General features: G+C 36.7%; 2 protein-coding genes across 6 annotated transcripts in view; one reads left to right on the top strand and one right to left on the bottom strand.

Annotated features, from left to right (window-relative positions):
• The window catches only part of RALBP1 (ralA binding protein 1), a 48,389-nt gene extending 35,318 nt beyond the window's left edge, over positions 1-13,071 (top strand). Inside the window, exon 10 of the mRNA XM_087961515.1 lies at positions 12,069-13,071. Coding sequence (XP_087817641.1) covers positions 12,069-12,077 — 9 coding nt within the window. The 3' untranslated portion in view covers positions 12,078-13,071. The remainder of the gene's footprint in view (positions 1-12,068) is intronic.
• Positions 2,306-15,481, bottom strand: part of PPP4R1 (protein phosphatase 4 regulatory subunit 1) — a 36,644-nt gene continuing 23,468 nt past the window's right edge. For all 5 annotated transcript variants that reach the window (XM_026671923.2, XM_026671924.2, XM_026671925.2 and 2 more), the window contains 9 exons: positions 12,061-12,236; positions 11,812-11,910; positions 10,024-10,209; positions 9,029-9,190; positions 8,646-8,746; positions 6,439-6,559; positions 6,215-6,349; positions 5,503-5,644; positions 2,306-3,384 (listed from right to left, as the gene is read on the bottom strand). In XM_026671923.2, the coding sequence (XP_026527708.2) occupies positions 3,221-3,384; positions 5,503-5,644; positions 6,215-6,349; positions 6,439-6,559; positions 8,646-8,746; positions 9,029-9,190; positions 10,024-10,209; positions 11,812-11,910; positions 12,061-12,236 (1,286 nt within the window). In that variant the 3' untranslated portion in view covers positions 2,306-3,220. The remainder of the gene's footprint in view (positions 3,385-5,502; positions 5,645-6,214; positions 6,350-6,438; positions 6,560-8,645; positions 8,747-9,028; positions 9,191-10,023; positions 10,210-11,811; positions 11,911-12,060; positions 12,237-15,481) is intronic.

Genomic DNA, 15,481 nt, shown 5'->3' with positions numbered 1-15,481 from the left:
TAGGACTAAGGTCATTTTCAGTTTGGATATAAAAGATGTTACGAATAAAGGCAAACATACATGTCCCAGGATAATGTTGCAGGATCCAATCTGAGTTGGTCACTGGGACCAGAGACTTTGTCTTCAAAGCTTTGGGACTCATGCTGGGGCACCTCTTTAGGGAAATTCCTCTAGCAGTGTGTGTGCTTTGGGCTTCTGTGTGTGATAACTATATGGTGCCTGTTGTATATGGCTTTTTAAGATGTTAATTGGATTGGATCAACATCTAAAAGATCCACATACAACGGGAACCATATAAACACACAAAGATCAGCCCAAAGGATACACTCTGCTAGAGGAAGTTCCCTTCCCTGAAGATGATCACCAGCATGAGTCCAAAAGCTCAAGACAAAACCTCGTCTTGGTAACCCATCCAGGTTGGATTCTGCATAAAAGATGTTATAATTAGGAACTCAACAGTTTAACTGGCACTTTGATGTAGACTGGCTCACATTTAGAGGGAAATGCCCTCTTAATAAGCTGATGAAATATGGATTGATAATACCTAAGCAGAAACTTTTTTCTGTCCCTTTTGATTTAGCTTGAGAAAACAGCAAATGTATTAGGAAAAGCACTGTACAAAGTATTCCAACAGAGCTTTTTCATAAATCCCTCTCTGAAATAAGAGGCAGGCTCCTTGCCAATCTTGATCAGCAGCTCTAAGAGCTGTCTCTGCACATGCCCTTTGCTTCACTAGCAGTCTCAGGGGAAGCGTGGCCTATGCATCCCCCCTATAGACAGCTGAGGCCCAGCCTTTGTGTTTATGGCTTCTTCAACATATCAAAAAGTCTTCATTCACACTAGCACCTTAGGAACACCCCAACTGCTTTGCCAAGCCATAATTAAACTAAACCACAGTGTACCTGAATGGCCAGTTTGCAATTTGAGAATGTTCTCTTCAGTTGTAGTACAGCAGCGAGTGTGTGTGAAAAGCCAAACGAACTTTGCAGATAGCACAACACCAACCATATGCTGCCCTATGTTATTGCCTCTCCCATCAACAGAATTAAGCTAGAGATCACAGTAGGAGAAGTAGACATCCCCCCTCCAACTCACCTGAGCATCCATGAGACAATGTGGCTTCTCCAGAGAATGCCCCTTTAAAGCATTTTGGAGAGGTGATTTTATCAAGAACAGCAAGTGGCAAGTCCTCAAAAGCCACCAGCCCCCCAGTCATTGCTCTCCTTTTTTGCAGGTGTTCCAACAATGATGCCGTTTTTAAAAACAGGCATAAAAAACCCTAATGTTTATATCTAACATGTCATATGTTGATAGGATCAAATATTTTCCCAGAAATGAGAAATACTATTAACAAAATTGTGATATGAATGTTATAGCAGAGCATTTGAATATGCAAGGATAGCCTACATCCAGTTTCCTTAAAAGGGTGGTTACCATGAATATTGGCCATTCCTAGTGTATTTCGAGCAAGTTAGATGTCCTGTTAAAGGACTGGATAACTGACCTGGTTTGAAATCTTTAATTGAACAGTTTGTGTGCGCATGCAGATCTGTATGCTTAAACAAAGACCTAGGCTTAACCAGAAAAAGCATACATATAATTATATTAACAAAACGAACAAGGCCTTAAAAGTTCAGGCTATAATTTAAAGGATTCACAGGAAGGCATTTTTATGAATTCCCATCCCAGTGTCTTACTGTATTATAAAATATGCTGAGGTGTTCACATAGCACTTAGACTTATATACCACCTCGTGTTGCTTTACAGCACTTTCTGACCAGTTTACAATGTCAGCTTATTGCCCCCAACAATCTGGGTCCTCATTTTGCAAACCTTGGAAGGATGATTCACCTCGAAACCCATCAGATTGAACTCCAGGCTGCGGGCAGAGTTAGCCTGTAATACTGCATTCCAACCATTGCACCACTAGGGCTCTTAACTACTTTGGCATTAATAAATCTACTGCAATCCTAAAAACAGACACTTGTGTATAATCAGGGTTCAAAAGACCTGCATACAAACTGAGGTTAAGTCGGATTTCCCACCCACCCCTAAAATACCTTCGTTGCAATTTGGTGCTATGAAAACATAAACACAAACATTAGTTGTACAGATGTTTTGTCCAACAGAATCAGGACTTTCAACTATTTTTTAGGAAAACATAGGAATCAAAACACACTGACATAATCATGCTAATTTAAACCTGTATTTTAGGCACATTTGAACACTGGAACAGGGAAGTATTTTTATAAAAAACAGTTCATAGTTTCAAGGGATTACATGGCATTAAGAAAAGGAAAGTTCATTCTTATTAATAATTTTTTTATTCTGAGAAGGAAAGAACATTTTATCACAACAGTCTGAAATAGCATGATTAAAGACTTCAGCAGTCCCACGAGTGGTCCAAGATACGTACAGTATATGAAGAAAAAGTTGCACCTCAGAACCGATCATGATCAAGTTTAAAATACCTGACTTGAAGTACATGTGCTATTAGATTTCCTTCAGGTCATGACCAGCATGAAAAAAAATATCAGGACACAGGTACTCAGCATAGATTTCTGCTCACAGACACAGCAATATGCTGTCTTTTAAGGGTTAAAATCAGATTGTGGTTTAATGTTGGCACTGAATCCTTAAGATGAGAAAAACAAAACACCAAACTTCTACTTTTCCCTCATTTACACACATCAAAACTATTCACACTTAAGGATGTGCCCAACTGCACACAAATTTAAGTCTTTTCCAAGATTAAAAACTTTAATAGCTAATACTGGAGACAGCTTCTTTGCTTCTCGGTATAAATCCGCCAGCTATTGGTTCCTAAGAAAGAAAGAGTTTGCTAAGGTAACTCTTTGACAGAAAACAAATGACAAGTCTCTGGAGATCACTCCCTTTCTACACTGAAAATGCTCAGACAATTCAAGTTTCACATATTCAGGAAGACAGAAGATTTAAGGCTCTGGTGACAAATACAATCCTCTGAGCAAAGTTTTTCTAGAGTCAAGATTCAACACATAACGGGGTTTTTTTCCTTGACTCCAAAATTCTTGATCTCAGATTTAGATAACATCCAACTGAAGTTAAGTCTGGCAAGATATTCTCTCCTCCGTGGAAAAGAGGTTTCAGTAATCCATGTTAGGGGCACTTGACGATTGCCTACAATTTTGTAAGGTTTGTTCTCTTTTATTAAAATTATACCAACATTCAGGAACTACTTTTAATAAGTTGAAGAGGCTGTGCTCATAGCATCATCAGAAATTTTGGTATTGGCCGGGTGGATGCTTGCAAAATACTTGACATCATTGTCATTATCCATCTGGAGGGCCACAATTGTCTGTTCTACAGCCTCTTGATGGGAATTAACACACATCAGAAAGTATTCTGTATCGAGGGGGAAAAAACAAAGGAAGGGAATGAATTATTATTACTCATGCTCCAATCAGCATGCATGAAATAGCAAGCATTGGTCATCAAAATCAGAGGGTTGCAGAAATGAAATGTAAGTTAAAATCCACAGGAGCCAAGAGATTGTTTTCTTTTTTCCTCATTTAGTGTTCATATCTCCTTTACCTCAATTCAGATAATAAACAATGTTGGATCTACTTCTGCTGCAATCAGTAATTTCATTCTGACTTCTGGGCCAGTTCCTTACTCTAAACCTAACCTATATTTTGCATTTTAATTAAAAATGATCGATTCTATCTTGTGTGTCCTTTTCACCCTGCAGAATTCAGGATGAATTATTTAGCTTATTTTTTTTCCCTCCACATCTCAGTGTCCTTCCCTGTTTACAGGCCCTTTCTCATAGATTATGTTTCTGTCTCTTCCTTATTCTATTACCTTCCTAGTCTTTTTTAAGCTATCAACTTTGCCAATAAAATCTCTTTATTGTGCAGTATTTTCTTTCCAACTCATTTTCTATTCACATTCTTACTCCCATAAATATTTTCCCATTCTTTTCTATATTCAGTCTGTCTTTTATTCCCCCCTCCCCATTACTAATCTTTTCAATAATCATTTATCAGGTGCCTTTTATTTGTCAGACTGTTTAAAAAGGAGAACGTTTTTGAAAGCAAGGTCTTTCTTTCACTGTTAATATATATAGTTTGGAAAGAATAAAAGGTAAAATGTAATCTTATCAAATATATATCCAATCCTGTCCAGTGGAATTTCTCCCCATACATGTGTTCAGGATTGCAGATTTATTCATGAGCACATGCCAAGTATATAAGGTAACCACAATCAGTTTAGTCACTGTAGCAGGAGTGGGCAACTACTTTGATATTAGGAGCTGCTCTTTTTATTTTATTTTGTTTTGAAAGCTAAAGTGGCAATGTATAATGGTATGTGAGAATGGCCTTGATGGGAAGATACGCTGCCTAGAAAAGAGAAAAATGGGAGGAGTCTTCAGCGGCTTAATAGTCAGAGGAAGAAACTTAGGAAGGACCCACCTGAACTGATCAGGTGGTTAAAATGAACAGCGGAAGAGTTGTATAGTCAGACTTGTGAAATTCTGTTAATGTAACCTTACAATAAAGTAGAATTAGCTCATCTCGTTTCCTGAGTGGCTTAGATAGGGGGGCTGTCAGCGTGGCACAAAGTACAGATAGTCCTCAACTTACAACCAATCACTTAGCAACCATTCAAAATAACGGCAGACCTCCCCCCAGGCTACTTACAAATCATATTCAAAGTTCTGACGACTGATTATACTTTGGGTGTTTGGTAACTGGCCAGCATTTATAGCCATTGATAGCATTCCAAGATCATGAGACTATGATTTATAATCTTTTATTTTGCCCAAAACCAATGTTTACTTCTGGTTTCTTACAAAAAAAAAGCCCATCGTGAACAATTTGCTTAATAACATCTGCATTTACTTATGACTGCTGCGTTCACTTAATGACCACTGCAAAAAAGGTAGTAAAATTGGGCACGGTGGTGTGATGACCCACTAAATGACTAGCATGACTTACAACTTTAATTCCAGGCTCCACTATGGTCATAAATTGAGGATTACCTATAACATCGTAAAGAAGAGAGGTAAAACTTTTCAGCCATTTGAGGTGTGTTATGGGGAGACTTTTTTTAAAAGATGATTTAAGCCTCTCCAAAAATTATTGGAATTCTCTTGGGCCTAAGCCTGCATTATAGGAAGAGTTTTTACAGCTGAGACTTCAGACAGCCTTGACCATGAACTAGTTAAAAGCAAAGGAGAAGCAAATTCTGTACTTCCTGAGTACTTTCTACCTACCTATATTAATATCTCCATTTCTCCCTTGTTCAAACCTAAAGTTCTTACAAAATTTTATAACCCCCTAATTTTTGGCTCAAATACTCTCCACATTCTAATTTAGTTCAAAGATTACAATCCAATTTAAAACAAAGGTTTACTCAGTGGCCCTTGTCATTCCCTTCTAGATAATAAGCACATAGGAAACTACTTTCAAGATAACAGGAAAGACAGCAAGGGAATTTGAAAAGTTTAGTACCACCAACCTTTTTCTAGAAGTGTTTGTCTTAAGGTCTTTGCAAGCAGGACTCTAACGTTTGGAACTCTGTCTGAGGCCAAGTGTAGCAAATGGGGCAGTAGATATTCAGCAAAGTGATCCATTGGCAGGCAGTCATCTTCTATAATAGTCTGAAAAAGAACGATACCTAAAAACACCTGCTTCATTCAAGCAATATTTAATGGTGGACAGTGAGGTGAGCAATAAAGGCTTAAAGTAGCATGTAACAAGAATCTATGACAGATTTCGGCTTTTTTTCCCCCTTTTCTTTCTAATTTTGATGTTCTTCTCCAAGTCGGCCTCCTCCTCATCTTGTCATAAATACAATCAATCAGTCAGTTAAAAAGAATTCTTCTTTTGGATAATGAAATATGTAGCAATTACACGAAATCACACGAAATCTTGGGTTGTTAAACTACATATTTGGAATAGGCCACAAATGCCTGTGATTATATAATTTGCTGAATAAATTATGCTAAACTACAGTAATTAAATTACAAAATTAATTGGATTAATAACTAATTAAATTAGGTTGAGAAAATAATCAACATTTACACTAATCCAGAGCAAGCCACTGGGATTTTTTTCCCTTTTACGTAAGGAACAAAGAAACAAGAACAATAAAACAAAATAATTCAGTACTGAAAATGAAGGAGCCACAGACAATAGTGATTATGAAGAAGTAGAATAATAATTCTTACCTGGCAAATAAAGACAAATGCTTGTCGACCAGACCACTTTGGACATCTGCAGAATCTTTCAATCAGTTCATTCATAAGACCAATCACAAATGCTGGTGTTGGAGCATTGTACAGCTTCTTTACCATTTCACTAACCTAGAAAACATGGTCCATTACGTAAATCAATCACTAAAATAGTTGGTGTATTAAACTGTTGTGTTCAAGGACTGCTTTTTAACTTATACCAGCTTGTAGGAAATCCATCGAACAGAAGAAACCTTGTCTGCACAAAGGTTGAGGGCAATAGGTCGCAGATAATCATATATGTCTCTGGGACTATACAGATCAAGAAGTAAAATCAGCTGCCTATAGGAATAGAAAAACAAAACAAGAGGTCATAATTATTTTCAAAAATCACAATAATAATTTTGTTACAATTAATGGAAATTAATGAGTTGACCATATGCTATTTTTTTATTTGCAACTGTCTTAAAATATAACAAATCTTTTAAGATCACTATTATTCAAACCCCCTATGGTTTCCTGTATGTGAAAACACAGAATGAGTTGGTTCTAGTTGCTAATCCTTAAATTGTCTTGTACCAAGCCATCTGATAGGCACTTTCAATTGCATTTGGAAATTTAGTGGTAAGCAACACAGGTTTACCATGAGTGCAAACTGTCACATTCCCACCTGTTCCCCAAAACATCTAGGTAGGCACAGATCCAGTCAAAACATGATGAAGAACTTGTTCAACAGTATTCTGGTCATTTGAAAAGAGTCTACAGACCAGAAGCTTCAGCTAACACTGCAGGATTTTATGCCAGTCATTGCTTCAAGCACCTCCCATGAAGAGTTCAGAGTGAGGTGAATCTGAGTAATTCTGTTGACAAAGTTGTGAGCAATAGTGTCAAAGTGGGCAGATGAGTGATTTATTTGTGCAGGTTTCCCTAAAAGGGAATTCATTAGCTTAAATAAGGCCAATGGCTGGCAGCCTGCCAATGCAATAAGATGTTTCAACAAAAATAAAAAAGAAGCTGGCTTGCTACCAAAGCAGGAGACTAGCTTTCAGAATAATTTTCATTTTTCAAGATGCCTTTGGATTCTACATCAGTCTCACAGGCAAGCTGAGAGAATAAAAAATAGTTATAGCCAAATGCTTTGTTTGTAAATGTTCCCTTCCCCGCCAAAAGATGAAGACATAGGAATACATAAAGAAGTACCCTGGGTAGAATAGAAAGGAGTGTTGCAACAACCTTGCTTGCTTGGTGGTATGAAATGGTGTTTTATGACCAGCCTTAGAAGCCAGTCTGTGAATGGTATTTTTCATTTTGTTTAGTACTCATAACATTGTCTGAAAATATCAAATGTATTTACTGACTCAACAATTGTTGGATTTATTGCTGATTAACTCACAGAGGACCCATCATTCACAGGACGTGTTAACATTAAATGGCTGTTCTTCATATTTTCCATGTTGGCATTCTTTGCCCTCATTGAAAATGATGATATATCGCAAAGAACTATGGTCTCTCCCAGCATAGAACTAAGTTCTGATCTGACCTAGTATAACCTTTCTGAAGGAAACCAAAAGACAGCAGGAACCATCTGCTTTATTGACACTGCTGATTATGGAACATTCTTTAATATCTACAGGTCACCCGCTACCTTCCTTGCTTGTTCCAGACTTAGCAAGGAATGTTTTCTTGGGTATCTGAGAGAGCAGAAAAATGTTTCTGCTCTTAAAAGTAAGACTTGTGCACATAATACAAAGTATATCACTATAGTAGTTAATCTCTCTGAATTAAAATTCTATCGAGAATAAATTCTTCTGAACCCATAAGGACCTACACATGAGTAACCATGGATGGGGTCCTAGCTATTAATTTTTCATCTGGCAAGAGAAAAAATAAGGAGCCAGTTTTCTATTTTCTCAAAATATTAACTATATTCATTTTGAACAGTATAGTTATGGCTATTTTAATAATCAGTTTAAGAAGCATTCTCTGAATTTTGTTCTTTGTAAACTTTCCTAAATACTTTGCTTAAAAATGCAAATATAATAGGATGGGGATAATATCAATAACTGCAACAAACTAAGATTTATTTCCAAATATTATGCAATGAGACTTTTTAACTCATTTCATTCTTGCCTCAGTCCTTGCAAGGATCTTGATGATGTTTATTGCCAAGATGTTATTGCTAAATATAGACAAAACCCTCCTGGTTGGTCTGCACCGAAAGCAGGGGAGTGTCTAAGCAGCACATTGGATGTGGTAAGAAGAAACATCCAATCAAAACAAGCCATTTCCAACATGAGCTCCTTGGATTGCATTTCGGTTTAGGATACAGATTATTAAAAGAAAAACAAGACAGATCTTGGTTCAAATGTCACAAGCCAGCAACATGCCCTTACACATGTACTCATATCTAATTATCGCAAAAACTTACTCAGCAAGCTCTGCTCGAAAACGCCAGTTCCTGCTATTGTCTGTGACCAAGAATTCCTGAAGTTGATAAAGATACTCCCGCCTTTTATCAGGATGAAGAAGCTGGAATTAATAATTATGAAACACTTTAAGAATCACGTAGAAAATAATAATTGCTAAGAGAATCTGAGTAAAATCACTGTATAAAAAGTGAAGTTGTCTTAAAAGGCACTTTTGAGATTGTTGTAAGACAGCAATGTGCAATATAAAATTACATCAGAAATTAAATTACAAATATAATAATTATTTCATAAATAAATTTGACAAGTTACAACACGGAACAATACAGGAAAGAAGGAAAAATACCAATTTATTTTAGAATATATATAGAAAAGAAGAATGTACCTTCAAAAAATCATGTAGGTGCTTAAGCACACCAATCCTAACTTCATCGAGATCTTTTAAGAAGCCATTAAAGACTGGAACCAGATCACCGGCAGTGAGCTGATCTCCAAGAATGACTGCAAGTTCATGTATGGAGAAAGCTAACGTTCTTCGAACTTTCCACTGAAAGGATCCAAGCAATTATCAATTATACAAAATGACTCCAGTTCATTTAATTGCAAGTACATTATTAAAGCAAAACAAATAAAAATATGTTTGAATTTTATCGGAAGAAAGTTAGAAAAAACAACAGTGGAAAATAGGAGTAACATCTTCAGGAAAAGAACAGGTTATGCTCATTTGTCTTTCTCCCAATTTCTTTAAAAATTATTTTGACTCTTGCCAGCCCAGGAATATTAAACAAAGCATTTTTATATCAGAAGCTTTCTTTTTTACCAGATTAGATGCCTGATATGTAACTTAGCCTACCTATACTTCAAAGCAAAATACAGGACTGACTGTAAAATCTCATATATTTATTTTTTTGCCTACAATTTTGCAGTAAAACAATTCTACTCTCTTGCTAATAATGTCTGGTGTTTTAGAAATATTAGAGCAGTTTTGTAACAATTACTGAGCAGGAAGTAAAATATTTTTCTAATTCTTGCTTTATTTTTCTTTTATTAGATAACCAGGTTTACTTCTTAAACAGCAATTAAGCAGGAAAAATGATATTTTATAGAAATAACATCTCAACAAGCAAACAAATTTCAGTATAACTATTGTAGAGTGAAATAAAATTCCATTAGTTATTTGATTATCTAAACAGAGAGATATAATGTACAAATTAACTTTCTCACTTTTCCTAAAACACTTTTCTCATGAAAAAATCCAAGAAGCACAAGAAATAAACTAACATTTGTTTTTGTTTTTTATTATGTCAATGAGACAAATTAATCTTAAGGTAGCATAACACATTTCTATACCATCCAAGTATAATGTGGATTTTCCATTACCTGCATATCAGAAGCTAGAGTCTCATAGGTGTCTTTCAGACAGTGCCAGTTCTGTCTACCCAGGGTAAGTGCCACTCCTGGAAGGCTATAAGCACAGTGTTTGGCAATCTCAGTATCAACAGTCTGAGCTCGAGAGGGATCAGTCATGGATAAATACTGGTCTAGCAAGGCTTGAGGTACAACATCCTAAAAGAGAAAAACAGAATCCCTCTGCAAAATTGGAAGAGGAGAATGCATGACTGTATGGTGCAACACATGTCATACATTTATGGCTGCAAACCCAAATGAAATTATGAGCTGGCCAATCCAACAGGACTAAAGTATCCTGTCCAAGATGGTCTCTTTGGATAAAGAGTGGGGGGGAATTATCCCACCTTTAATGATTTCTCTCCAACCTTCTATTTGAAGTTTCACAATTAATTTTAAACACCCGATTTCTGATTTTATGTTAAAACTGTGAAATTTTAGGATTATATTCAATGAGAATGCCATGTCTAATTGTAAAAAACACAGATTAAAAAAAATTATATGTATAAATTGAAACTCATCCAAATTTGTTAATATCTACTTCACACTGATGTCTTAAGATTAAGCCATGGTGGCGCCGTGGTTAGAGTGCAGCACTGCAGGCTACTTCTGCTGACTGCTGGCTGACTGCAATTTGGCAGTTCAAATCTCACCAGGCACAAGGTTCACTCAGCATTCCATCCTTCCGAGGTGGGTAAAATGAGGACCCAAACTGTTGGGGGCAATATGCTGACTGTAAACCACTTAGAGAGGGCTGCAAAGCACTGTAAAGCAGTATATAAGTCCTAAGTTCTATTGCTCTTGCTATTAAAAAGCAGCATCTTAGAAATGAACAAAGATGCAGGATTTGAGGCAAAAAGATGAAAAAAGGCTACATGCATGCTGTTTAGATATATTTAAAGCATAACAGATTCATGGAAGTGTTATACTGCAGCTGCCAAAGTTAAGGGTATGTATCTTCCTTCTAAATCATGAGATTGAAAAAGCCGAGAGGGAAACCAGTCTATCCCAGTTTGAGTTACAAGGGAACAGTAAAGATTAAAACTGGAAAATAAAAACAATAAAAATGATTGTAAGAACAGGATTAGAGCAATGTCTTTAGCTGTTTTGTTATTTAAGTGTAAATAAAACAAGGAGAAACAGAAATGTTTGACCTAATGTTCATTTTTTGTTCTCTCAGGGCTAAACACAGAGCTGGAACGTTCAAATTCCAATACTGTGTCAAAGCTCACTAATAGGAGAATAAAAATTAGAACTGATAAATACCTATAAATATCTGTATATCACTAAAACTCTATATGTAATCTTTAATGAGCCAAAATAGTATCATAGAGCAACAGTTTTTGAATCAAGAATCTTCAAATGGCTAATTTACAGAAGGCATCCATAACCCAGGATTCCTATGGGCTTGAAATTGGGTGAATTTATGATTGCTTCCATATTGCCACACTGCTACGCCACCACCTAGGGGTTCAGTAGTTAGGTCGTACCTTACCCCTCTGGTGGCTATGTAGACTGGTTCCACCACTGGCTGCTGGAGGGCAGTCAGCTGCAGTTAAGTCACTACAGAATCAGAAGTTGCTCCTATTCCTACTGCTTTTTTGCCCTTAGACATTGATTTTTCTATTTGGGTAAGAAAATATCTCTAAAATAATGACCTGACAGGTTAAGGGTTATAGACTAGAGATTAATGATACATAGGTTTAGCTTCTATGAAGGTATCGCTTCTTTATGAACCTGAAAGAAACATTTAAAATATACCTGAATTTTAGATTTTTTTTCTTCTTCAGGGCTGAAACAACTATTAGTGTTCAAGTCTGAGTCATTGTGAATATAACGAAGAGTGGATTCTACAATGTCCTGAGTGTGTGGGGAAAAAATAATAACATGTTTTAGAAAGACTGTGTGCAGTAACATCCCAGGCATATTTACACAGCACAGAATCACTATCTAGAATTTCACGTGCTATACTAATTTAGAAATTCATAAATTATGTTTTCGTTTCTTTACCTCAACAGCATCATTGATTAAAGGCACTGTGTCATCCCGGATTAATGTACAGATTAGTTGGTCTTTGATGCATACTTCGTTTTGACAGTTTGATAACTTGCCCATGCTTGCTGTGGGCTCCTCTTGAGGATCTAGACTGGAAGCTCGGAGAGCAGCAGAGAGTACCTCCACTTGGGCTGCGCAGAAAAAAGAAATATTATGATATATCAAGAAAGGTATATATCAGCAATAATACACAGATTAGTATTCAGCATCACTTCATTTTTTTTTTTTTTTGAAGATACATGTAGGGCAAGGCCAAACAGAGATCTCCACTGATAATTTGGGGCAGATTCATTCATATCTTTGTGCTCAAGGCAGACATTCTCTCCAGAGTTTTCTCTGACCTCTGTGAAACTAATTCAAACACCAAAAAAAACACAAATCATAAATGCAACCTAATTTCCATTCAGTATATTTAGTCAATAACCAAGTTTGAAAATTGTTAAGAACCGATATATAAGTAGGATCCTCAACATTTTTGGAAAATACAGAACAACGAAAAAGACTGAAAGGGAGTCCAGTACAATTTTTAAAATTCTATTAAGCCCTTTTTTCTGGCTTTCTAAAGTCTTTTATGGTTAAAAGTTTAACTTCTAAAATTATTATACAGCAATCTTATTACCACATATCTGACAAGTTAATGCATGTTATCTATATATATATATATGTAATTTCTACTTCAGGTATATGAAAATTATTGGAGAGGCTTCATAATCCTGTTTAACAGTGCAAACCAAAACATCAAACTACAGGCACTAGAGGTTCTCAGAGCCTAATTTAGTTGTACTAGTAGTTATTAAATTCACTATAGATGAAAGCAGCACAGGGAATAAGATTAATTTGTGGTTTTTTACATGGGGGAAAACCCCCCCCACTGTTCCCCACCTTTTGACCAGGGACCGGCAGCGAACTTTTTCAAGGACCGGGGAGACGAGAGTGTGTGCAAATTACCTGACTAGGAACATCGATGTTGTTACCTGGTCGGGTAAGATTGTTAAACAAGTTCAGGGCGCCTCGGCCTCTCAGGCGGGTAGCCTTCTCTTACCTATCTCAGCAGCAAGAAGGTGCGCCTTACAGCTCCGCCCGATTACCCCAGGTTTCAACCACAGGCTTTACCTCGGCAGAGCTTGGCATAAAAAGGCAGTTATTAGTTGAACCAGACATGGCAGGAGTGCAGGAGAGAGCGAGGACGAGGGTGGGGGTGGGCTTGGGCGGGGTGGAAGGGCCTGGGGAAAGCGGCGACAGGAAAAGCCACCCCCGGCTTCTTTGAAGCAGTTTCTTCCTGGGCTGGTGGAGGAGCGAGAAAGCGACTGAGAGAGCTGAGCCAGAGAGCAGGACAGGCTTGGTTGCTTCCTCCCTCCCCTTCTTTCATTTGTGTCCTTGATCCCGATCCCAGCAGCATTCACCGAAGGCGAAGAAAGCCGCCATTTTTTTTATTTTTTTTTCTTTGCGGCCCGGTAAAGAGTGCTCCACGGCCCGGTACCGGTCCGCGCCCGGTGGTTGGGGACCCCTGACCTAACTGATTATCTCAGCTTAGCTTTTGATTGCTGTTTAAAGGCTAGACTAAGAAAAGAAGGAAACCTTAGACAGAGGTGTTAAAATATAAATGTAATTGTAACCATTATCAAGAAGACCAGAAGCTGTTTTTTTTTTATAAACTATACTTTTTCCTTTTTTCTTTTCCCCTTCCTTCTTCTATTTTTCTGTGTACTTTTTCATTATTTTTCTTTCCTTACTTTTCTTTCAAAATTTGTACACTTTTTATTCTTGTAAACATTTCTTTAATAAAAATTATATGAACAAAAAAGAAACTAACTGTTGTTTTTCCTTTACTTTGTTCAGCAATGGAATAAGTTGTGCAGTCTGAACAGCTAAATATATATTATTTCCCACAAATAAACAATACGAACAGTTACAGAGAACATTGGACGTTTAATGATTTTCCCAAATATTATTTTATCAATTTTATAAAAGGAACCTTCAGGTAGTCAGAAGTATATTATACTCTGCAGAATAAGAGAAATAGAAAGCAGAGAAGGTTTGCTAAAAGTTGCCTTTTTGTGGGAGAAAATGTAAGCATTACTTCCACTTTGCTGATCTCTTATTTAGTCATTGCACATTATTACGGTTATTTGCTCAATACTCTGCAAAAAACTAGCCTTTTAATATAAACTACACTGAAGGAACAATTTCCATGCTACCTTCAAAATAAAAGCATTGTACTATTCTAGTACCATATTTTAAAGGCACATTCATATCAAATGGAATAATTCGTTTTTATTATTTCTAGATTTTTAACTTTATTCTCATGTTTGACATTTGGACTAACTTTATAACTCAACTTTATTAATTATACTGATTTGGGTTTCTGATCAGCATTATCAAGTTTTTCCCCAGTTCATCTTGCGCTAATCCAATCTTCAGTTTTCAGGTTTGACTAAACCGCTGCTTCCTGAATGACAATATTTATCCAGCAATTGCCTTTGGATAGATCTCAGTTTTTCCTTTATGTGACCTATTGTGCTCATCTCTTCTGTAGCTACCCTTTCTTTTTGCATTCCGCCGTATAAAACGTGTGTCAGGTTTCCAAGTGATGAAATCCATTTAAAAAGAAAATACAAAGTCCATCTTCAAAACAGATTTCTTTTATTTAGGAAAGCATCAAATTGCGAAAGTCCATGGTAATTCCGGATCTGACACAACCCGGAATTACCCCACAATATTACAAGTTAGAAACAACCCCCAAAAGTCACATTCTCCAATAGAAATAATTCAATGATGCTTGATGTCATAAATCTCCACCTCAAGGGGCCCAAGCAAGGACAGCTCGTTTCCCACAGGAAGGAAGATCACCAAACCAAAACACTCTCTTTATCTCCACTCCTCCTCCCTTAGGAATGTGGCAAGCCCGAAACCCTCCCCCATGACTGCCAATTTTGGGCTTGACAACGTGGGTGATATTGGTAAAATCATGCTAGCTTCACAACAGAATAGGCAATTTAAGTATCGGACCAAGGTAAAAGAAAAGTGATTTGTACAGTAATTAGTAAAACTAATTAATAATGGAAACTTTTGAACCCTTACAAAAACAAACACGAGAGATAATATAAGACAGGCCAACAGCCCATTTGTTGAACCTATTTTTCCTATTGTACCAAGTCTCTCTAACCAGCTCTTTTATTATTTCATTTCATTAATTTTATTACTATTTAGAGTTTTGTCTGTCGTATCTTTTTTTCTCCTATTGCTAAAATATTGCAATTCAACATTCTTTCTGGGCTTTTTTCAAATTAGCAATTTCCTGCTTTCTAACTTTCTAACCCAAACTGTGTTTACTTCCTTTTTCTCGGCTTCCTTGCTACTGGCTCCACAGAGAAAA

This window comes from Notechis scutatus, chromosome 3 (assembly GCF_049901735.1).
Source record: "Notechis scutatus isolate UNSWTSFEM ecotype Mainland chromosome 3, rNotScu1.2, whole genome shotgun sequence".
NCBI lineage: Eukaryota > Metazoa > Chordata > Lepidosauria > Squamata > Elapidae > Notechis > Notechis scutatus.
This window is presented reverse-complemented; position numbering and strand designations above follow the sequence as displayed.